The 23,396-nt window shown below is 58.7% G+C and overlaps 1 protein-coding gene across 2 annotated transcripts in view; it reads right to left on the minus strand.

Moving 5' to 3' along the window:
* Positions 1-23,396, minus strand: part of IL6R (interleukin 6 receptor) — a 40,438-nt gene that overhangs the window by 7,545 nt on the left and 9,497 nt on the right. Inside the window, exons 2-9 of one of the 2 annotated variants that reach the window (XM_049634918.1) lie at positions 18,478-18,726; positions 17,555-17,678; positions 15,776-15,957; positions 15,371-15,537; positions 14,778-14,919; positions 3,976-4,022; positions 2,779-2,848; positions 46-136 (exon numbers count right to left, since the gene is read on the minus strand). In XM_049634918.1, the coding sequence (XP_049490875.1) occupies positions 46-136; positions 2,779-2,848; positions 3,976-4,022; positions 14,778-14,919; positions 15,371-15,537; positions 15,776-15,957; positions 17,555-17,678; positions 18,478-18,726 (1,072 nt within the window). Of the gene's footprint in view, positions 1-7; positions 137-2,778; positions 2,849-3,975; positions 4,023-14,777; positions 14,920-15,370; positions 15,538-15,775; positions 15,958-17,554; positions 17,679-18,477; positions 18,727-23,396 lie in introns of both variants that reach the window. The other variant, XM_049634919.1, reaches the window with a different exon arrangement.

Below are 23,396 nucleotides of genomic sequence, written 5' to 3' on the forward strand. Positions count from 1 at the left end.
TGCTCACCACGGGACGAGGCCACGGGTCCCCCGGACCCTGCTCACCTCAGGACGAGGCCGACGCACAGGAGCGTTCCGAAGGCCAGGCTTCCTCCGGCCACCAGGAAGGTGGGCAGTGGCACCGAAGAGTCTTGCACTAGGAGGAGAGAGAACAGGAGGAGGAACAGGAAACCAGGTGCCATCAGGACCCGAGGGAACCTCGCCCCGGAGGCCTGCCCTGCTAGCCCTCCAGAGCCGGCTCCGGAGGACTCGGCCCAGCGCAGTGCGACCCCGGGCTCCCAGCCCTGGCGAGAGACGCCTCCCCCCCCCCCCCCCCCCGCTGAACAGCTCTGGCCCGGCCCCCAAGGCACGGGGGTGCAAGAGCCCGGAGGCTTTGGGGACCCCGTCGACGCAACTCCACTGAGGACGGAGTCAGGGGCTCAGGCAGGTGAAATCAAGCTTTCTCCACTGGGGTGTCACCTGTCACCCCACTTGGTCCTCAAGCCCCAGCCACGTGGACCTCATCTGTCCACCACATGCCAGTTCCTGCTCCTTCCGGAGGCCCCCCTGCCCCCAGTCTCCTTCTTCCCTTCCAGAATGCTCTTCCCGCCTGAGCCGTCCAGCCCCAACCAGACCTTCGGCGTCACAAGAGGTGATGCCATTTCCTCTGCGGAGCGACCTCGCTCCGGGCGCCCGTGGGCACCTCTCCAGCTGCAGCTCGAGCTCCCGGCAGCGGGGCCACAGGTGTCCCCACGGTCAACCCCCCCTGCTCATGCGGAGCCCGCACACAGCAGGCTCTGCGGGGACTGAAAGAACAAACTGGTTCGTGGGCAACCACGTCCCCTCCCGCAGCTGCCACACGGAGCTGGTGCCCGGAGTCCACACTCCGTGGCTGGGCCCGCACACCCTCGCGGCTCCCGGGCTCCTCCAGGCGTGTCCACCATGGGCCGCGACGCCTCCTGACGCTCATCACTTCAAGCGCCCGCTGGACGCGGCTGTCAGGAGCCCAGACCAGGCACCGGCTGCAGGACGGGTGTCCCCGCGCCTGGCAGAGACGGCCGTGTAACAGAGGCAGTACAACTGGCTTCCTCACTAACACTTCACCGTCTTTGATATTTGTTCCTTCCCTCATTCAACAAATGTTTATTGACTATTTATCGATAGAAGTCTCTGTTCGGAGCCACAGGGATACAGGATGACAGAAAAGCTCCCGCCTTCCTGGATCTTACATTCTAATCGACAGAGAGACAAACAAATAAATGTCACGTGACCTTAGCAGGGACAAGGGCAATGATGACAAAGAAAGCAGAGGAAGGTCAAGGAGTGACAGGGGTGGGGGCTGGGGGTGGGGTGTCAGACGTAGGACAGGCCCCTAGCAGAGGGCTCTGAGCAGAGGCCTGGCTGTGTAAAGGAGCTGGCCAGGTCAGGGGAAGAGCACACGGGCAGAGCAGGCAGCGTGTGCAAAGGCCCCGAGGTAGAGAATGTGAGTGCAGAGCGAGCGACAGGGAGAGTGGACGAGGCGAGGTCTGAGACGGGCACTGACCTCGCAGAGACCAGAGCCCAGATCTGTGACTGCACAGTCGCTCTGGCTGCTGGCTGGAGAGGGTCTGCTGGGGGTTAGGAGGAAAAGACGGGAGACCCGCACCAGCTCCTGAAGTCCTGGCAGAGGGACGAGTCCCCGGGAACAGCAGAGCTCAGGGACTGGACGTGGGGCAGGGGTAGAAGAGGACGTGCGCTCGACCCCCTCCGCCCGCCCCCAACCGCCCTGAGCGAGCGGCCCAGTGCATGTGGCACCGGTTCCCAAGACGAGGAGGACGGAAAAGAAGAGACTGGGGCTGGAAAGGGCCGGGGGCATCAAGTGCTCAGTTTCCGACATAAGTATGAAATTCCCAGCGAGCGTCAGGCCACGGGCATGTGCCCACTGGGCGCTGGGCAGGGAGCCCGGCCATCAATGGACCCACGGACGGCCTTCCCGGAGACAGGGCTGGAGGAGCTCCTCGCTGAGGCCCCTCCCCACCGCAGCCCCTGAACTGCACCCCACCCCCACCCTACCACTCGAGGCCCATTCAAACGGCACCTCCCCCAGAACGTTCTGTGATCCCAACTGCACACACCCTCGGACATCTCCAAATTCCCCTCGCTTTATCGATGCCTCTGCTTTGGCCGTCTCCACGCCGCTCTCCATCGCACTCCCTGCTTTCTTCCATCAGAGCCTGACCCCGGGAGGGTGGGGTGGCTTCAGTCCCCCCGAGCCCCCAGCTGTGCAGAACTCAGGCCCAGGTAGTCAGCAGGTCCTTCCCAGGTGCATTGTAGCGGGGCCTGCAACCGGGATGGGGCCCGGGCAGCCAGCATCCGGTGGGGTGAGGGCTTCCACAGAGAGCCGGGAGCCGTGCCGAGGCCCCAGCCTGCGCTCCGGGAGCCCACACGTATGGCGGACCCGGGTCCTTCCTGACGCTGGTGAGCTTTCCTGCTCTTGCAGGTACACGGGAGCGGAGCACTGAAATCCAGGCTCCCAGAGAGTTCCGCCAGCCTGCATTCCGCGTCAGACTCCAACCCTTTTGTTTGTGTTCTAGGCGAGCTGGGGCATATTTCACTGATCTGTGCCATTCTCCCTATGGTTCCCTCACCGTACGTCAGCCAACGGCCTCAGACGGGGGCCTGCAAAGTAGCGTCTCTGTCACAGCTCCTCCCCTTCAGCACACTGGCCTTCTGCCAACACTTCCGAATAAGAACGGACGTGATGCAGAGAAGTCCCTGTGCCCCTGATATCACCGGAGTGTGAATACACCCAGTCCTTACCTGGGAGGCTGGTTGCATTTGCAGAATCTTTCAAGAGATCATTTTCATCGTCTCCATCAGTAGTCGGTGCCTAAAACAGAGATCCCCCCTGTAAGCGCGTTTCTGCAGATTCCGCCATCATCTGGGACCAGCTCAGACCTCCTCCTCAACCCTCTATGGTCCATCCATGGCATCCTTCCCTCTGTCTCAGGGACCTCTCCACTCCTGACCTGTGCCTCTCGACGTCTGCACCGTCATTTGTGTTATTTGTATCTATACCTCGCCAGCTCGAGGCAGGACTCCTTCCCGGCTGCCTCTCCACCAGGGCTTGGGGCACGGCACCTCTCCCAAAGGAGAGGCTCCCCGGACAGGCTACAGCAGCACTGTCCCCCACGTCCCATGCCAGGGTGCGGGTGCCTCCATCTCCTGGGAAAACCGCAGGCCAGAATCCTGGACCCCCCGCTTACCAGCTCTGTGACCTTGGACAGATCCTGTAACCCGCGTGGGTATCTGTTTTCCTCCCTCGCGGGCACCACCGCCTTAGCTCTGAACCCCGGCTAACGACAGGATCAAACAAGACTGCGGGTACAGGGCTCAGCACCGAGCACATCTGGGCTGGCCCTCAGCCAGCGCCCACCCCGCACCTGGCCACACAGCACAGGCTGTACCCGGAGCCTCTTCCGCCGGTGCCTGGGAAGCCCTGCATCGGCCACATATGAGGTGCGAGGCCGGGGCTCCTTCCCTGGGCTGCTGGCTCCAGGAGGGGCTGAGCCTCCCAGTTTAGCTGGCCCTCAGGGGATTAAGGACCACAGGACAGGCAGCTGGGTGGGAAATTGGATTACCCAAAGATTTGTTAAGCAGCTTCAGAGGTAATCCTCTTTCCAGAAAATTATGACACCGGGAGCCCACAGGGGAAAGGCTCAGATGCACCGAATTTGATTCCGAGCTCAGTGGCGTCTCTCAGATCAGAGACGAGACCTCGGCCATGAGGCACAGGGCGTTCTTCGAGCCCGGCCAGCCAACTCCACAGACCACCGTGGCCGCGACTGTCCTGGGACAACCAAACTGCCCTGACCCCGTCGTACAGAGGCTCGAAGAGAGCACGTGACTGGCCCGTGGCCACATTTCCAGTAAGTGGCAGGGCTGGGATCCGAACCGAGTTCCGTCCGGTGCCAGCCCACAATCTCCAGCCCAGGTGCTGCTGTCCTGGCCACTCACCTGCGTGGAGGGGGGCGCCTCCGTCTTGGCTGGGGGGCTCCTGGGTTCTGCGGGCGGAAGAGTCACAATTAATGATGGACAGACCCCGAACTCTCCCAGAGTAAGCTCGTTGCCGTGTTGGCGAAAAGAACGTTACGCTAGAATAAGCTGGTAGCCAGCCCTAGACAATTAGTTATGTAAGTATATATAAATATTGCATACAAAACTATATATAAATATATAATTAAATTCGTTACATAAATTAAATAGTTATATAAGTTAGGAGATAGCCATAGGTTGCAACAGTCTTTAAAAATAAAGGAGATGGGCCCCTGGGTGGCTCAGTCGGTTGGGCGGCCGACTTCGGCTCAGGTCACGATCTCGCGGTCTGTGAGTTCGAGCCCTGTGTCGGGCTCTGGGCTGACAGCTCAGAGCCTGGAGCCTGTTTCAGATTCTGTGTCTCCCTCTCTCTCTCTGCCCCTCCCCTGTTCATGTTCTGTCTCTGTCTCGAAAATAAATAAACGTTAAAAAAAAAATTAAAAAAATAAAAGAAATAAAAATAAAGGAGAAAAATGTTGAGACTATAGTTATACGGAAAATACAAGACAAGGGAGGCTCATACGGTCTGATGTAAAGTCCCTAAAGAAAGAGATTTAGTCCACGGTCATAACACCCTGAACACGCCCGATCTCATCTGATCTCGGAAGCTAAGCAGGGTTGGGCCTTGTTAGTACTTGGATGGGAAGAAAGAGATTTATATCACTGTTTATTATACATTATATACATACATATATATTTACACACAGGGAACAAACAAACAGAACAAGTCACTGGATGGAAGCACTATTGACATTAAAAATTTTTTTTTAATTTTTTTTTTTTAATTTTTTTTTAACGTTTATTTATTTTTCAGACAGAGAGACACAGCACGAACGGGGGAGGGGCAGAGAGAGAGGGAAACACAGAATCGGAAGCAGGCTCCAGGCTCTGAGCCATCAGCCCAGAGCCCGACGCGGGGCACGAACCCGCGGACCGCGAGATCGTGACCTGAGCCGAAGTCGGACGCTTAACCGACTGAGCCACCCAGGCGCCCCTTTTTTAATTTTTTAAATGTTTATTTTTGAGAGAGAGACAAAGCGTGAGTTGGGGAGGGGCAGAGAGAGAGACAGAGGATCCAAAGGAGGCTCCAGGCTCTGTGCTGTCAGCACAGAGCCAGATATGGGGCTCGAACCCAAAAACCGTGAGATCATGACCTGAGCCCCCCAGGCACCCCAACATTTTAATTTTCTTCTATTCACCTTTCACAATAAAAAATAGTTAAGTTCTCATCCGCCCGGGTGGGTTTGGTAGGCTTTGCCCAGTAAGGGACACGGTCCAGGCACACAGGAGGCCCCCCTTCCTGGGAACAGTATTTCTGCAGAACCCCGCCCCCCCCCCCCCGCCACAGGAGGCCAGGCATCAAAGCAAGAGCACCAACATGAGGACAGGCCTTGCGGCAAGCGTGGGCCCGAGGGACCAGGGCCTGAACTGTGACAGGCCACGGGTGGAATGCTCTGGGGTTTAAATATTTTCTTTCCAGCCCATCATTTTTCCGTTGAGAAGTTAAAAACACTATGGAAACAGTTTACACAAAGATACGGAGCCTAACCTGAACCAGGAGTAGGATAAGGGGACAGAGAAGGTGACCACGCTTCTGCTCAGGAGGGAATGTCCAGCAGGACAGTGCTGTCCCCAGGAGGGCAGGAAACACACAGCAGCAGCCCTGGAGGGGACACCAGAGCATGTTCACCATCCCATTGTGCAGAGGAAACAGAGCCCAGAGAGGGAAAGCAGCCAGTCCAAGATCACACAGCCAGTCAGCCCGAGATCAGCCTGGGGAAGACGGGGAGGAGCCAGTGCCCAGCGGAAAACATGCAGCTGCACAGCAGGTGTCGGTCGGCCGGCCGAGCACAGGGCACGGGGCACCGACGAGAGCTAAAACCAGGAGTCGGGGCAGCCCTGTCGGGACATACAGCTGACCACAGACGGTCACTCGATCCAGGGCTTCCCAAGCCCAGCCACGTTCCCTTCCTGCGTGGCTCTTTAGATCCCATCCTTGGTCTGTGGCCTCAGAACCTCGGGGCTGGGACCCAGATATCAGGGGTTTTAAAGGCTCTACAGGCGCGCCCGGGTGGCTCGGTCGGTGAAGCATCCGACTCTTGGCTTCGACTCGGGTCGTGATCTCAGGGTCCCGAGTTCAAGCCCCTCGTCAGGCTCTGTGCTGACAGCACGGAGCCCTCTCGGGATTCTCTCTCTCCCTCTCTCTCTGCCCCTTCCCAGCTCGTTTTCTCTTTCTCTCTCTCTCTCTCTCAAAATAAATAAACATTATTAACAAAATACCTTAAAATTAAGTCTCACATAACGAGACTTTTTAAAAGTCTTAGGTGACCTTGATGACCATGGGGCCCTGATTCAGACCATTCTGTCCCCAGAGAGAGAAGGTAAAGTCTTTTGCATTGTTCTGAATAAAAACCATTTCCACTTTACAGACGGACACACCGGGCTCAAGGGCAGTCAGGCCAAGACCGCCAGGAAAGTACCACGAACGTTGCCGGGACCAGCCTTTGTGGACGGCCACGACGCACCAGCCCCGAGGGGTCCAGGCGCCTGCAGTTCTGTCCCGTTTTACACTCAGCGTCCCCAGGAGGCAGGCACCGTGAGCTCAGGTTTACAAAGACACTGAGGCTCAGAGAGACGTCGCCCACGTCAGGGAGCGCATTGTGCTTTCCTGTTTAGGCAAAAGCATTTCTATTTCCTAACGTCTCCCCCCGGCCGGCGAGTTGGGCGAGAGAAGGAACACACACCCGTGTCCCCGTGTCCCCCGTGTCCCCGCAGCTCCGTATCCCCGTGTCCCTCGTGTCCCTCGTGTCCCCGCGGCCCCGGACGTGGCCGTGGCGGTAACGAGAGCCTGCATTTACGGAGCACCTACCACGTGCCAGCCTCCTACTTCACATGACTTCACAAGTCCAGGCTTCGGGACAGCACTCGGTCACTCTGTCACAGTCCCGTCACTCACCCCCATTCTACAGACGGGGAAACAGCCACAGGGACGTCCAACAACTTGCCCAGTTTTGTAAGAAGTGAGTGACCAATCTTTCTGGCTCTAAGAACGCACTTTTTTTCTTTATTTTAAAACCATCTCTAGATTGAACATTTCTCAGATTCAGAGACTGTATCTTGCTCATCTCTGTGAACCTAGTATTTAACACATTTTTTCTCAAGAACCGTGTAGTTAGTAAAATTTCGATTACGGAGAAGCACTTAGGAAGAAGACTACTTGAAACATGAAGCGTGTTGCCACTGCGGGTTTTCCTCGTGTGACGATTTCCGAGACGACAGGAGGCCCTTTCACATTCGTCACAAAATCAGTGAACTAACAGAGACCACACACGAGTTTCGGCGTTTTTTTCACACGAGTTCTTAAAACAAGAAACTTCTTTCCGTGAACTTGAGGGTTGGTCTGAGTCTGTCTGCTCGGGTTTTGGGACAGAGAAGTCCAGGATAACCTCTCTTAGACACCGTCTCCTCATTTCTGAGCAAGGCGGACAGCTTCCTCCGGGACAGATCACCTGAGATCACATGCGCGGAAAGTACCACAGCCTGGTGCACGGTATTTGTTTTAAAACGGACCTGGGGTGCCTGGGGGGCTCAGTCAGTTGAGTATCCAACTTCAGCTCAGGTCATGATCTCGCAGTTTGTGGGTTCGAGCCCCGCGTCAGGCTCTGTGCTGACCGCTCAGAACCTGGAGCCCGCTTCGGATTCTGTGTCTCCTTCTCTCTCTGACCCTCCCCCGCTCACACACTCTCTCTCAAAAATGAATAAACATTAAAATAAATAAATAAATAGATAGATAGATAGATAGATAGATAGATAAAAACTGGCCTCAAAATTGGGAACAAAGAACGTAACAAGTCCTGGGGGCGGGGGTTGCCTGGCTGGCTCAGTGGGTTAAGCGTCCAACTCTTGATTTCAGCTCAGATCACGATCTCTCAGTTCGTGAGTTCGAGCCCCACATCAGGCTGTGTGCTGGCAGCTCAGAGCCTGCTTGGGATTCTCTCTCTCCGTCCCTCCCGTGCACTCTCTCAAAATAAATAAAGAAACTTTGTAAAAATTTTTTACAAAATAATAACAAGTCCTGGGGATGTGATGCACAGTACAGCGACCACAGTGAACAGTGCCCACATTGCTTATTTGAAAGTTGCCGAGACTGGATCTTAGAAGTTCCCATCACAAGAAACAGACTGTCTGTAATTATGTGTGATGACGGACAGACAGTGTGATCATCATTCAGCAACATATACAAATACCAAGTCATTAAGTTGGACATCTGAAACTAATACGACATGATATGTCAATTATATCTCAATAAAACCGGGGAGGTGCAGAGAACATACATTTTTTTCTAAGAAAATATTTTTGAATTGCATATTATGGCCAGTTAAGGGCAGGGCTCAGGGGTAGGAGTACAGAGAGCGAAACAAGTGGGCCAAGAATAAAAAGCGGAAAAAGAAAAAAGGAGGCCGAGGTTGCAGAGAGGTGAGGGGACAGGGACAGGGGGAGGAACCACAGAGCCAGACGCCCGCAGGAAGGGGGCCAGGGGACAGCTGTCTGCAGGGCCACCCACTCTGGGCTCAGTCCCTGCTTCCCACCTGCCTACACAGGCCACAAACCACCAACCAGAAAGTCAATCACTGCTCCTCCCGTGGTGCAAACACCAAAGCCCTCACGGAGGCGCTGACAGTCCCCTGCGGCCGGGCCCCAAGCACCCCTGGGTGGTCTGCAGAGAGCCCCCTAGTCTGAGGCCACAGGAGAAAACCTCGGGGGAGCAGCTTGGCTGCCGAAGCGTCTCACCCCTTCTTTATGACACGATGGAAAATGGCAATATGGCAACAGCTATATTTTACTTAACTATTCACATCCTTACTGAGCAAAATTAAAAGTTGGCAACCACAGGGCGCCTGGGTGGCTCAGCCCGTTGAGCGTCCGACTTCGGCTCACGTCATGATCTCGCGGTCTGGGAGTTCAAGCCCCGCATCAGGCTCTGTGCTGACGGCTCAGAGCCCGGAGCCTGTTTCAGATTCTGTGTCTCCCCCTCTCTCTGCCCCTCCCCTGCTCACACTCTGTCTCTGTCTCTGTCTCTCTCAAAAATGAATGAACCTCTAAAAGTTGGCAACCTTATATGGCCCTAAAGCTCTCTTCAGAAATGTCACAGCCGGTGGAGGCCCAGCGCGCAGGAGTGAGTGCACCGGGCAGCGTGCAGGCAGGGCTCACCGGTGCAGCCCCCCCGGGTGGTGGGACACACGTGTGCAGGTGCCTGGGGCCGCTGGACCGGGGAGGCGAGTGAGCGGCCAGGCGTGGGGGTCAGCTGGCGGCCGCCCTGGGAGGCCCCTCGGGGCACAGCCTCTGCAGAAACCTGTGCCCGACGGGCTCCTGAACCCCGGCCGTTCCCACCTGGGCTCGGGGAGGCCCCCAGCTCCGGCCTCGGGACACCCCAAGGGCTCCTGTGCCCGCAAGCCCCGGCACCCGCCCGGGGCCAGGCCGCACGCGGGGAGCATGCTGGGGGAGCGGGTCCGAAGGGCTGCCCAGGCCCCCGCCCCACGCTCGCTCTGCAAAGGGGCTCGCTCGATGCCACCCTGTCGGGGCCGCGGGAGGAGGGGCCTGGAGGGCGGCCTCCCGGTAGAGAGGGGCTGGCCGCCGCCTGTGAGAGTTGTCAGGGGACACTTGGCCTCCCGGAGCAGCTTGGGGGGGGGGGGGGGGGGGGATCCAAGCCGCACGGGCCCTCTCCACCCTGCACCAGCCCCCCCTGCCTGGAACAGGCCTTCCAGCACCTGCCTCATCCCAAGCCACCTTGTGCAGGTGCTGGACCTTCTGCTCGCTGCACGGCCGGCCTGCTGTCCCCTTCTCTGTGGGGACAGTCCCACACACCCTCCAGGACACGACACAACCCCTCCCCCCACCCCCGTGAAGCTTCCCCGGCTCTGTCTGGGCCGCGGCCCCACAACGCCCCGTGTGCGGAAGGACGTCTCCTCTCCGGCCTCGTGCAGACTTTCACCAGGGCTCTCGGTCCCGGCCGGCCTGGCGGCCGCACAAGACAACCACCGGACCTCCAGGCTCCGACACGCCGGGACAGGAGACAGTACGTGCCCGGCCATGAGCAGACAGGCAAAGCGACACTGGGCGTGCTCATCGACACCCGCCTGCCCTGCGGGACCCGGGCACAGAGCACCGAGCAGGGCAGCCGGGACCCACGCGCACAGAGGACACGCCGGGTGCACGCGTTGGCTCCCCGACCCACGCGGGTGTGACGGCACGGGAAGCCGGGACGGACTGGCAGAAAGTACGTCACCAGGAGCATTTCCTTCGGGAAACAGGCTGCAGCTCGTTTTACAGACGACTCCCCGAAGGGAACGAGACGCACCACAGCGTCCCCACTTTCCACACGGCCCGGCCGAGGCTCTGACGGGTCACCAGCCCTGACTCCGCGCTCCGCCGTGCTCCCCACGACCCCCGCGTCCCCCAGAGGTCAGCACCCCCAGGCCGAGGCCAGGGGGCAGGCGCGGCCTGCACGCGGGGGTCCTGCGCTTGGGGAGCGCCCTGATGCCAGGGCACAGACAAGCCCAACAGCCCTGGGACTGTGCTGGCGGTGGGGCGCTAACCCTCACGCCCACGGCGCTCCCTGGTGTCCAGCCCAAACCCCCTGGCTCTGCCCTCCACAGCGGGGGAACAGCTGGCTGTCTCTCGGCGTCTTTACCGCTGGGGCTCTGGAGACCCCCCGAAACCACACACGCACAGGACGGGGTCTCCGCGCTTCCGAGGCTGATGCGAGAAGCAACCAGGTGCGGTGTGTGAGCCCCACACTCGCTCCAGCCACAGGAACGACAGTGAAAACGTCAGAGGCTGTCCTCGGGGCTGGCGCTGCCTCTGTGGGGACGGGGTCAGTCATTTAAAGAGGGACATCCGCCAGTGAGACCCGGTGCAGGAAAAGGCAGCCAGACGGGGAGCCCCGCGGGTCGGGCCGGCTGCACCACAGCCTGGAAAGAGAAAGGCAGGCGGATGCGGGGCCGGAGGCCCACAGAGCAGACCAGCCGACGGGCTCGGGTTACCCCGGGGGGCAGTGCTGGGTTGACACGAGGAAGAACTTTCTTCTTGAACAGACACTCCTCCAAAGAAGATGCACCCGTGGCCAGAAGCACACAGAAAGTTGCTCAACACCACTAATCATTACGGAAAAGCAAATCAAAACCACAGTACTGCCTCACGGCGAGTCTCAAAACAAACAAACAAACAAAACCAGAAAATAACAAGTATCATGAGGATGTGAAGAAACTGGAACCCTGTTCGTTGCTGATAAGAACGCAAAACGGTGCGGGGGCGCCTGGGTGGCTTAGGTGAGCAGTTGAGCGTCTGACTCTTGATTTCGGCTCAGGCCACGATCTCACGGTTTGTGGGTTCGAGCCCCGTGTCGGGCTCTGCACTGACAGTGTGGAGCCTGCGTGGGATTCTCTCTCTCCCCGTCTGTCCCTCCCCTGCTTGCACCTGCACACACGCTCTCTCTCAAAATAAACTTAAAGAAAGAAGAATGCTGGGGCGCCTGGGTGGCTCGGTCGGTTAAGCGTCCGACTTCGGCTCAGGTCACGATCTCGAAGTCCGTGAGTTCGAGCCCCGCGTCGGGCTCTGTGCCGACGGCTCAGAGCCTGGAGCCTGTTTCAGATTCTGTGTCTCCCTCTCTCTCTGCCCCTCCCCTGTTCATGCTCTGTCTCTCTCTGTCTCAAAAATAAATAAACGTTAAAAAAAAAAGTTAAAAAAAAAAAAGAGAGAAGAATGTAAAATGGTGCAGCCGCTGTGGAAAACAGCCCGATAGTTCCTCAAAGAATTAAAAATAGAGCTACTATGTGATTCAGCAATTCCACTTCTGGGTCTGTACTCAACAGAACGGGAAGCAGGGGACCGAACAGATACATACACATCGTGTTCACAGCAGCATTTTTCACAACAGAGATAAGGTGGAAGGAACCCAAGGGCCCGACCACAGAGGAGCAGTTATGCAAGACGCGATGGAATATTATTCAGCCTCAAACAGGAAGGAGATTCTGACACGTGTTACACAGATGAACTCGACGCTACGGCGACAGGCCAGTCACGGGGACAGCCGCGGGGTGTCCACTTATATGAGGCCCGGCAGCAGCGAAACGCATAGAGGCGACGGCGACACCAGGGGCGGGGGCGGGGGCGCTGTTTAACGGGGACAGGGTTTCAGTTTCGCAGGATGAAGAGTTCTGGGACATGGATGGCGTGACAGCCGTACAGCGGTGTGGACGTGGGGACGTACTTTCATTTTGATACACTTACAAACGGTTACCATGTAATTTTAAGTTATGTGTGCAAATTGCACCACGATTAAACATTTCTAAAGAGAAAGAACTTTCCAACGAAGCGATTTCTTGGAGCCGTTTGCGACCATCTGGATCCAGGGGTTGAGCGAAGAGGTGTGCGCCCAAAGCATTTCCCGCACACGAGGCTGTGCACAGCTCTCTCCCCTCGCAAAGGCTCCGGGGCCCCGGTCAGGTTCAGCACTCAGAAGAGGAGCGTGTTTGGGCTCCAAGTGTGTACAAATCGAACCACGGACAGGTCACCACAATTTAGCCTGAGGGATGTCCCCATGGATTTAAACGGTCCCCCTAAGTAAGAGAGAGGGCTCAGGCCTCCCTCCCCACCCTAGTCCTTGCGGGAAATAGGCTTTGGGAAGAGGGTCCGGCAGAAACCTGCCTGCTGCCCCTGACGGACGGGTGACGGGAAAAGGGCCGGCGAAGATCTGAGCCTGCACCGGACGTTAAGCGCATCCAACTAGGAAGAGCCCACGGCAACTCGTCCGGCTCCCCTGGGACACGAAAGGCACGGGCCTCATGTGGCAAAGCAGGGGGGAAGGGGGAACGCCGCGTCTCTTCCGGGGGAAGAACACCAACCTCTGTGTGCGAGCCTTCCCCCCGGGGCTGCAGTGCGAGGACGTGCCAGCCAGGTGGGGCTGGGCAATCGCTTTTTTCCCCTCATTTCTACCTTTTCCTCTTTATCCACATGTCTTCCCTTTTTTGTTTTACTTGCCTGGCATTTAAGAACAACTCATTTGTTTCGATGGTGCTTCTGGGGTAACGAGAGCTCAGCCTGAAGCCCGTGTGGAAGCCGTTCTATAATGGAAACACTGCAAACAATGGAGTGGGCTGCTGCAGTGGGTAGTGAGCTCTCCACCTCTGGAAGCATTCAACCAGAGGCTGGACGGCCTCTCCACGCACTGCGATCTGAGAAGTTCCTGCGCTGGCTCTGGGTCTGCTGAATCCTAACCGTTCACAGCAAGGAATCAAGATGTCTCAAGACATCTCAAATCGCTTCCTCAGGAAAAAGGCAAGGCAGCTGTGTTGGCCTGCTGCTCAGAGTTCGGGAGGCACCAGCAGAACGAGGAGCATCAGGCCAAGCAGCTTCCTCTGCAAAAGCAGGACTGGAGATGGCAAGTGGGGGACAAGGGCCACTGTTCCCAGAAGCCTGGTTTGCTTCTTCGCCCTGAGAGCGTACTAACTTGATGAAAATTTCGGAAGTAAAGACAAGACACTGGGGGCACCTGGGTGGCCCGGTGGCTGAGCGTCCAACTCTTGATCTCGGCTCAGGTCGTGATCCCAGTGTCATGAGTTCCAGCCCCACGTCCTGCTCTGTACTGATAGTGTGGAGCCTGCTTCCGAGTCTGTGTCTCCCTCTCTCTGCTTCTCCCCCCCCCTCCTCTCTCTCTCTCTCAAAAGAAATAAACACTTAAAAAAACATTAACCATGCAGTTACCACACAATACATTTCCAAAAGTATTTAATGTGAGAATGCTCACAGTATTCTCCCCCCCACTCACACACATATTTAAGGAAAGGAAAGAAACCTATGAAAATGTTCTCTCTCACTGGTTTTCTCTAGGTGGCAAAAATACTGATGATAATTTTTCTCATATTTTTGCAGAATTTTTCATGTTCTATCACAACCACAGTAATTTCAATCACTCCCCAAAGGCAATTATTTTTACCTGTAACATCTTTTTTTTTAATGTTTGTTTATTTTTTTTTTTAACGTTTATTTATTTTTGAGAGAGAGGGAGACAGAGCATGAATGGGGAGGGTCCGAGAGAGGGAGGCACAGAATCTGAAACAGGCTCCAGGCTCTGGGCTGTCAGCACAGAGCCCGACGCGGGGCTCAAACCCACAAACTGTGAGATCATGACCTGAGCCGAAGTGGGACACTTAACCGACTGAGCCACCCAGGTGCCCCCTAATGTTGGTTTATTTTTAAGAGGGAGGGAGAGAGACAAAGCATGAGCTGGGGAGGGGCGGAGAGAGAGGGAGGCACAGAATCTGAAACGGGCTCCAGGCTCTGAGCTGTCAGCACAGAGCCCGACGCGGGGCTCGAACCCACGGACCGTGAGATCGTGACCTGAGCCGAAGTCGGACGCTTAACTGACTGAGCCACCCAGGCACCCCTGCCTTTAACATCTTTTTAAAAATAGGAAATATTAGTAACTGTGGTTCACTAAATACAGCTACAGATTCTCTGAGGCGCCCCAGCTGTGGAGCGATCCCCTCCTCCCCCGGCACCGCTCGCGTCCCAGTGGCCGCAGGACAGCAGCACGCGTCGCCAGGGACCCACAGGCAGCACAGCAGAGGCCAGGCTGGCCTCTCTCCAAAGGGGCTGCTGTTTCAGCCCTGGTTTTGGGCTGACTTTGCTAAGACCGGGGTACCCGCCCAAACCCCACTCGGTACCTGTCCACGGGGCACCCGCGGCCTCCGGGCTCCACGCGCTCCAGGAGCCGTGCCCAAACTCCTCCCGGGCCCGGACCTGCACCCTGTGCCTCGCGCCTCTCCAGGCGTCGTGGATGATGCAGTGATGCTGGAGCTCCTTGACCTGGGGTGGGGGGAGGGGGCTCGGGTCGGCGGCTCCCCGGGGACAGCGTGCCCTCGGCGCCCCGCGCCCCAGCTGCACCGTCTCAGGCCCCGTGAGCAACTTGGCCGCACCGTCACCCCTGCGGCCCAGAGTGGGCCGGGCCCCCCGCCCCTGCAGGCGGAAGCTGTATGTCGCGCCCACAGAAGCCCGCCTGTCACACCCGCGGCACACCTGCCTCCCCGGGTCACATTCATCCTCCCACACAGAGCCTCGAAGAGGAGGGCCCCATGCCATCATTCCTGCCTGACAGACGGGACGACGGAGGCTCAGAACGGTTCAGGGACTCACCCACAGCCACTCGGGCGGCGACTCACAAAGCAGGACCCGGAGCCGCGTTATTCTTTCCAGAACCTTCCCACTGCCCCCGAGGACCCAGCGCCCTTCTCCGTCCAGAAGTCGAAGGAGAACTTACCATCCACGTTGTGAACGTCTTCGACCGCTCGGCCCGGTATCGGAGCTCAAACTGCAGCCTGTAGAAGTAGGAGTTCCAGGACGGGGGGTCCCGCCAGGTGACCCTGAGCCAGCGGGGGTTTCCGGGCACAGCAGTGACGGTGACATTGACAGGCGGGTCAGGCTGCACTGTGGGGAAAGAGCAGGCACGCTCGAGCCGAGCCGGGGAGCAAGCAGGACCCCAGCCCAGCCCCCTCTCCCTCCCCCCTCCCCCAGCCCCCTTCCCCTCTGGCAAGTAAGGGCCCAGAGGCACCAGCTCAGCAGACCCCACAGCCAGCCCCTCCCTGCCCCCCACGAAGTCTCGAGGGGCCCTCGGTCAGAGGGGACAGAGGCAGCTGAGGGCGGGGGTCCCAAAGAGCCTACTCACAGATTCCGTAGCCCTCAAACGTTTGGGGATGGCTGGACTTGCTCCCAGCAGCGTTGCTGACGCACAGGGACACCACGTACAAGGAGTTGTCCCCCTCGGGGACTGCCAGCTGGCAGGAGAAGGTCTGCGGCCCCGGAAAGTACTGGCACGGCTCCTCCGAGTCTCCCATGGGGCTGGTCCCGCTGCACACAGGACACGCAGCCTCACCACCAGCTCCTGCCCCTTCTGGGAGGGGGGTGGGCAGCCGGGCACACCGCCTCCTGCAGGCCGAGTGCTCTTGGCCCTTCCCCCCCTCCCCCTCCCCTCAGGGGACCAGGACAGCCTTCACGGTCAGGGGTCAGGTCAGTGCGGGGATCAAGGCCAGGCCCGATCACGATCACGATCACGATCACTGTCACCATCACGAGGAGGGAGAGAGTTTCTGGCAGGCTGACGAAATATTCACATATTCGAGGTGAGTCAGATCGGGGCCTACCTGGCTCGGAGGCCTGAGACTTCCCCACTTACGACATGTGTGGGCATGCAAGGCCCCAGCAGCCACTCGCCCTGCCTCAGGGGGACAGATCACTGCTGATTCAGGTTTAGACCCCGGGCCCAGGGCAAATTCTCTCCTTCTGGGAAACCTGCTCCTGCGTTCCCAGTGGGAGTCATCGCCTCTTTCCCTCCAACACCATCCTACCTCCATCCGGGGTGGGGGGGGGGGGCTCTAGTAAGCGCCTAGCCCAAGGCTCTTGCTGACCTCACCCAGCGCTCGAGGGAAGGACCGGGGAGACAGAACAGGGGGTGAGGGTGTCCCCACGTGCACGTGCCTCTTCCCAGGGGCCCGTGTGATCCCCCCAGGCACAGGGCCTTGTGGCGGCTCCTCCCCGCCTCGGTCAATTCAGGAGGGGGCCCAGGTGCCAGCAGCTGCTGGAGGGAAGCATGAGCCCCCACACAAAGTCCGGCAGCTCAAGCGTCACCTGGGTCAGCCCTCTGCCCAGAGCAGGCTGCGCACAAACACCTGCCAGGCCCCAAACTGTCACCCGAACGACCCGGCTGTAGGTTCCAGATGGTCCCGATTCTCCCCATGGGCGGCGGTGCCTCTGCAGAGAGGCATCTACACAGCTCTACGTGGAGCCCGAAGCATTAATATTAGCACGCGACACTCTGCAGACAGACCCGGCAGAGACCGGTCCCCCGGTGCAGTCACTGCTTGGGTTTCCTGACGCTCTGAAAACTCAGCTCAGACTCCCTTGCAAATGCCCGGAGCAAGGGCTGAGGCTCTGGGACCGAGAGGGACTAACCAGAGGGTCATCTTCCACCTCCTGCCCCAGCCCCGCTCCCCCAGGCCCCAGCCTGCTCCTCTCCAGGCCTTTCTAGTGGAAGGAGCCTGATAAAGGCTCCCAGTCAAGGCGGATAAGGAGCCGGAGCCGATAAGGAGCTCTCCTGGCATTGGGACATCTCTCCCTGGGGGCAATGCCCAAGATCTGGCATTTTGAATAAAACCAGACAGGCTGGGATGTGATTCCTAGGAGAGCAACTACCAGCAAGATGGCCTCAAACAAGTTAATCAGTCTCTCAACTCAGCTCCTCCGTCTGCTAAACAAGGAAAATGACCCCCGCTGGTGGCGTGGCCCCGCCCCGGCCAGTCCCCGCTCCCTCCTCCCCACCCAAAGGATGACTTTGCATTGACGACATCGGTGTCTGGGAACTGCTGGCTGCCAGTGCCCCCCGCGGGGCCGCTGTGGGGTGGGGGGGCGCAATGAGGGTGCAGACACACACCCCGACCCAGATACTCACAACTTCCTCACCAGAAGCGTGGCCCTGGTCGTTCCGGAGGGGGGGCTCCGAGGACCCCACTCACAGGCCACCTTGCTGAGGGGGCTCTTCCGGAAGCAGGTGATCTGGGGCTCCTCGGGAGGGGCTGGAGGGAAAGGGTGGCGAGTGTGAGGGGGGCACGGCCCTGAGGCCAAACAGCCCCCCCCATACACTCACTCATTCAATCTCTGCAACAACTCCAAGCAAGTAAAAAATTAACCACATTTGGGGCGCCCGGGTGGCTCAGTCGGGTGAAGTGTCTGACATCAGCTCAGGTTATGACCTTGGATCTCGTCGTTTGTGACTTCGAGCCCCGCGTCGGGCTCTGTGCTGACAGCTCAGAGCCTGGAGCCTGCTTCGGATTCTGTGTCTCCCTCTCTCTCTGCTTCTCCCTCGCTCATTCTCTCTCTCTCTCCCAAAAATAAATAAATATTAAAAAAAAAAAATTAAAAAGGGGCGCCTGAGTGGCTCAGTTGGTTGAGCGTCTGACTTCAGCTCAGGTCATGATCTCACGGTTTGTGGGTTCGAGCCCCACATCGGGCTCTGTGCTGACAGCCTGGAGCCTGGAGCCTGCTTTGGAGTCTGTCTCTCTCTCTCTCTCTCTGCCCCTCTCTCTCTCTCTCTCAAATAAATAAAAAACATTAAAAAAATTTAAAAAATTAACCACATTTGCCAGCGAGGACACCGAGGGGACAGAGGTTAAGCCGTGAAGGAGGAGCTGTCAACCAGGTCTCGGCCTCGGGCAGCAGGGTGGGGTCCCTGTCAGCCACGCGCCCCCACCCACGAGGAGCCTCCTCCAGTCTCAGTGCTGGCAGATGTCAGTGGGTCTTCCCCTGTAGGTGTCGGGCCAAAGAAATAACAGCAGTCGAAAGGGACAGCCGGGGCGCTCTGAGCACACAACTGACCTTCCACCAGCAAAGGCACAGTTCCAGCCAGGAGGCCGTCGCGGTAACAGGAGTAGTTTCCAGAGTCGCTGAGCTGCACCGACCTCAGAAGAAGCCTCCCTCCCACGTCAGCACCGCGTTCCTGCTGTGAGCCTGGGACCCGATTCCTCAGCAGCCAGTGAACCGTGGCACTGTCTCCAGTCTCCTCGCCCGGGCAGGTCAGGGTCACGTTGGCCCCAGGCCGGGCGGTCACCACATCACTCAGCACCTCTGGGCACATAGAGGACACCCCGTAAGCCCACAGCAACCAGGAGGGACTCTGCTTCTGACACGAGAAGCCACAGGAGTCAGAACTGCCCACCTGTTGAGACCGCCCGCCGGCCGGCCCCCCGGGCCACAGCTACCTCGGCCCAATTAGGGCAACGGCCTCCCACCCCCCCACCCCCGAAGCCGCCCCGGCCCCCAACTCCTTCGATTAGAAAACCCATCGAGGCTTGGTGTTGTCCCCGCGTGAGTCCCCAGCGTGAGGCGCACAGGGACTTCTGCCTCCTGGTCCCCCACCCCCCCACTCCCCACGCGACTTCCTGTGTCAGGTCTCAGCCTGACTATCCCCTCCCTGAGGCCGTCCCTCAGCCCCCAGCTGGACTAGGCCCCCCGGCTGCTGTCTCCCTCACGCTATCTCCCATCCCACACTGAGGGCGGCGGGTCCTTTCCAGGGTTTTCTATGTCGCAGAGTGGCTCTCGACTTTCTCACGTGCAGCGCTGGGTCATTTGCCCAAGACTCCCCCCGAGAGGTACTCGGACGTGTCACACGTGTCCTTTTGCTTCAGGACTGAACACACAGTCCAGTGTGTTTAAGCCGAAGGTCCCCTGATGGGCATGTCCGGTCCACATGATGACTTGCACGTGCGCCCGAATGAGGTTATGCTTAGAAGACCAGACCCACCCAACACTTTTTTTTTTTTTGAAGACTTACTTCATTTTTAAGTAATCTCTACACCAAAGTGGGGCTTGAACTCATGGCCCTGAGATCAAGGGTCACATGCTCCAACCAGGCAGCCAAGTTCATTTTTTTTATTTTTAAGATTTTCTTTTTACCACTCGACACTTTTGATCACCACATCCAGTTCTACTTTTCCGTTTTCCACCGACAACGCGGCTCTAGGGATAAAACTTCACACGGACGTCAAGCTCACGCACAAATCGCCAGCACCGTGGGAAGGAGGACGAGACCCTGCCACGCGGACTGCCTGCTGGTGTGCGTGGTGCTTACAGCACCCTACAGACGGGAGGCCGCATGCGGGTCCAGGTGGAGGTCAGGGGCTCACGCTTTCACTGGCACCTTCACAGGACACTGTCCCCATCCCCAACCATGACTGCGAGACGGTGAGCTCCCGCTAGCACTCATCAAAGAACTTGGTAGGTGCTTAGTAAACGCTTAATGTAGGGTGCCTGCGAGGCACCCTCGGGCACAGGGGCTCCGCACGGAAAGCACCCCCCCCCACCCCGTGCTGCGTTCCCACCGTGCCCCGGGAAGCCCCACGCTGGGCAGCGGGGAGCCTGGCACAACCAGGAGACGCTGTGGAGCCGGAGGGAGCCCCCTTCTGCACTTGCCGGCTCTGGGGGTCACCTCCCCCCACCCCGCCCACGGAAGCTCCTGCCGCGTGTGGGACCAGCCTGAACGACGGGCTGTTCCTTCCCCGCTCGCTCTAACAATGGCAAAGCACTGGCAAGCTCAGAGAAATAGCAAATAAATAGGCTTTTCTTCTCGTCCACAAAAACAGAGCTCTGGGAGCAGCGTGAGGGCCTCCCTCTGACAAGGAGCTTGAGTAATGGTTTTCTGAATCTTTAAAACTGAGTCACTGCTTTTTTTTTTAATGAGGGTGATTAATTATAAACCAGCTATTGGCAACTATCGCTTGTTCCAGTCCTTCTTCAAAAGATGTCTCTTCTAGGGGCACGTGGCTGGCTCAGTAGGTACAGCCTGTGACTCTTGATCTCAAGGTCATGGGTTCAAGCCCCACGCTGGGCAGAGCCTACTGAAAAAAAACTGTGCGAGGTACATTTCTTGCAGAACCTGTGAACAGCACTGTGTTAACTGTGCTTCTGAGAGCAGTACGCACTGGACGGACAGACAGACAAGAAAGACCGACAGGAAACAAACATGCTGAAGCCAACCCAGCCCCCCACTCAGCCCCACGCCTGACGAGGCTCTGAGCCGGGCCGTGGCACCGCGTGGCCGAGCGGGAGCCTCGGGGCCCCTGGCCTCCTGCCACGTCCGCCCAGCCCTCCAGAGGCTGAGACTAGAGTGATCTCCTCCCGTCTTCCTCTACTTTGGGGATTTTCTACGAGCCGCGTCACTCTCAGAATGAACGTGTACAGGTACTTAAGACAAAGAAGCTACATAGCCTGGGTCTGTCCAAGTCATTCAGCCTCAGGAGGAGGGAAGGTGGAGCAGAGAACAAGGGGACAGGGGACAGGAAAGGGTGACAGTAGGCTCCTTCAGGTGGGGGAGAGCGCATTCCCCTGCCCTCGGGCCCAGTGCTCCCTCACTGCCCTGGGGCCCTCAGCCCTGCTGGCCCCAACCCCTGGGCCACTCAAGGTCATGGTCCCTCCCCGCGTGCCTCTGTTTGTCTGCTCCCTGGAGCAGCCAGGAACCCCCCCCCCCTCCCAAAGCAAGTCTCCCTGAGAGGGAAGGGCCAAAGGAAAGAGACACAGCGGGTGAGCAGAGTGCCCCCGAGAGTCCCTTCTTGTTCAGTCGCTCCCCCCGCCCCCCGGCGATGGGGCGCCAGGCGGAGCTGACCCTGCGCACCGACACTGAACAGGCAGCACCCCTGTAGCACCTGCCAGCTGTGTGGGGCCAGGGCCCGCCCTCCTGAAGAACTCAGGATGGTTGTGCCCGTCCTGTGCCAGGTCACAAGTGCTCAGGGAGCACTAACAGCAAACACCTACTATGCACCAAGCCTCCTCTTTGTCCACACTGCCATCCTCGAACCCCACACAAAACCCTGCAGGGAACCTACAACGGCCTGTAATACAGGCCGCCCTGACATAAACATCAGGATGTGTGGAGGGATCCAGGGAGGGGACACTGAGTGGGGGGGGGGGGGGCTGACCAGTGGAGCCGCAGGGAGGGGCATCCCATCAGGACGCAACAGCTGGAAAAGGCACCAAACAGAAAGGCCACAGAGGGCAGCAGCGGGGGTCCTCAGGGGCCGAGACAGAAGCCAGGAGAGCGGGAGACTCCAGCCCCAGCCCCTGACGGGAGCCAGCCCTATCTTTCCTTCTGTGTATCCTCCAATCACCTGGAGAACAAACCAGCTGTCCCCCCCTCCCCTCCGGCTCCACCAGGACGTGCCATAGAGTCAGGGGAGGGGAGGCGGGCAGTCCAGGGCCGGGAGCTTTCTTCCTTCTTCCCACAGCTAGTGTCAGACGCACGACGGCACCCTGCTCCCCAGCTTCCTGTGAAGGAAAGGGTCCCGCAGAGGCCGCAAGACGTCACCGGGGCCCAATATCTGCAGAGTATCCGCTCCCGAAAACAAGCTCCAACATCTCCTCCCCGGATGCCAGGCACTTGTGGGCCGACAGGGGCAGCCCGGCGTGGAGGGGACAGGAGGCCCGAGCCCATCCCTGGTCTCATCGACGATTCACAGGCCCCGGCCAAGCCCCAGTCTCTGTCTGTGAAGTCTGAAGGTCCCTCCCTACTGCCCCCGCTCCTGCCTCTGGCATCTTGCCACGTGGGGTCGTCAGCTCTGGGAGGTCAGGAAGCACGTCTATTATCTGTCTCAGCTTGAAAACACACAATTGATAGATTTATTATTTAATACTTGATGACTTTGCTTTGGACAGGGATGTAGCCGGACCCCCGTGCCCTGAGACAAATGCTCGTCTTCCCCCCCCGCGAAGCCCTAAGGGAGGGGGTCCACAGCCTCCCTGCCTCCCCTTCCTCAAGAGGAAGAGAGCTGAGGCCCTATAGCCCCACGCAAGCCCACTCCCCGGGGCACTGGAGCCCCCTTGGGGGTGGGGGGCTCTACGGCACAGCTCCGGGAAGCGGGGGGGAGCCCCATTCCAGACCTAAGGTCAGGTGCCAGAAACCGAAACAGCTTTGCTGTCTTTCTACTTTTTTTTCCCTCCTCAAGTAAACTTGCAAATGTCAATAATCAGAAAAACATGCCCACGGAGATAAATTTCTCAACTCTTGCAGCTCGCGGCCGCTCTTGCCAGCAAAAACAGGCTCGCTTCCCCGCCCCACTTATGCAAGCGGCGAACCGGCTCCCCAGCGCACGGCCGCGGAGGACCCAGGCTTAGTGCAGGCCTGCGAATCCCACCCCCGCCTTCTGAGCAGGGACTCGGGTCTGGCTGACCAGCCGGCTGCCACCACAGGACGGACTCCAGCCTCTCTGGCTGCAGAGGCCCGGGGTCTCAGAGGGGGTCACGGAGAAACCAGGTCCCTTCTCGGCAATAACGGCCTTGAACTGGAAGGGAGTGGCTGCTGCGAAGTCTCCGGAGGAACGTGGGTACCTGTGTCCAGAAGCGGGCTTCAGTCCCGGGGAGCCCAGAGGACGTCCCCAGCGCTCTCCGTCTACCAGCTGGAACACACGTCCTGCTCTCCACGTGACAATCGTACCGCTCACCACCGATCGTGAGCTCAGCGGCTCGCCCACGAGCCCGCTGCTCCTCGCGATCACCTCGCTGGGAAGGCAAAGCCCGCCCCATATCACGGCTGAGGTGACACAAGTTCAGGGGAGTTCAGGAACTTGCCCAACTCGCACAGCTATCAAGGGCAGTAGTCTGCATCGGCTCCAGGTATCTGGCCACGCGTCTCTCTCCCCCGGGCGGGGGCCTCTCTGGGCTCCCCCCGGCTCCCCCTTCTCCGGGCTGCCTGCCAACCGTCTCTCCCCACTCTTCCCGTGCCTTTCCACCCATCACGGAGGCTGGTG

This window comes from Panthera uncia, chromosome F1 (assembly GCF_023721935.1).
Source record: "Panthera uncia isolate 11264 chromosome F1, Puncia_PCG_1.0, whole genome shotgun sequence".
Taxonomy (NCBI): Eukaryota; Metazoa; Chordata; class Mammalia; order Carnivora; family Felidae; genus Panthera; species Panthera uncia.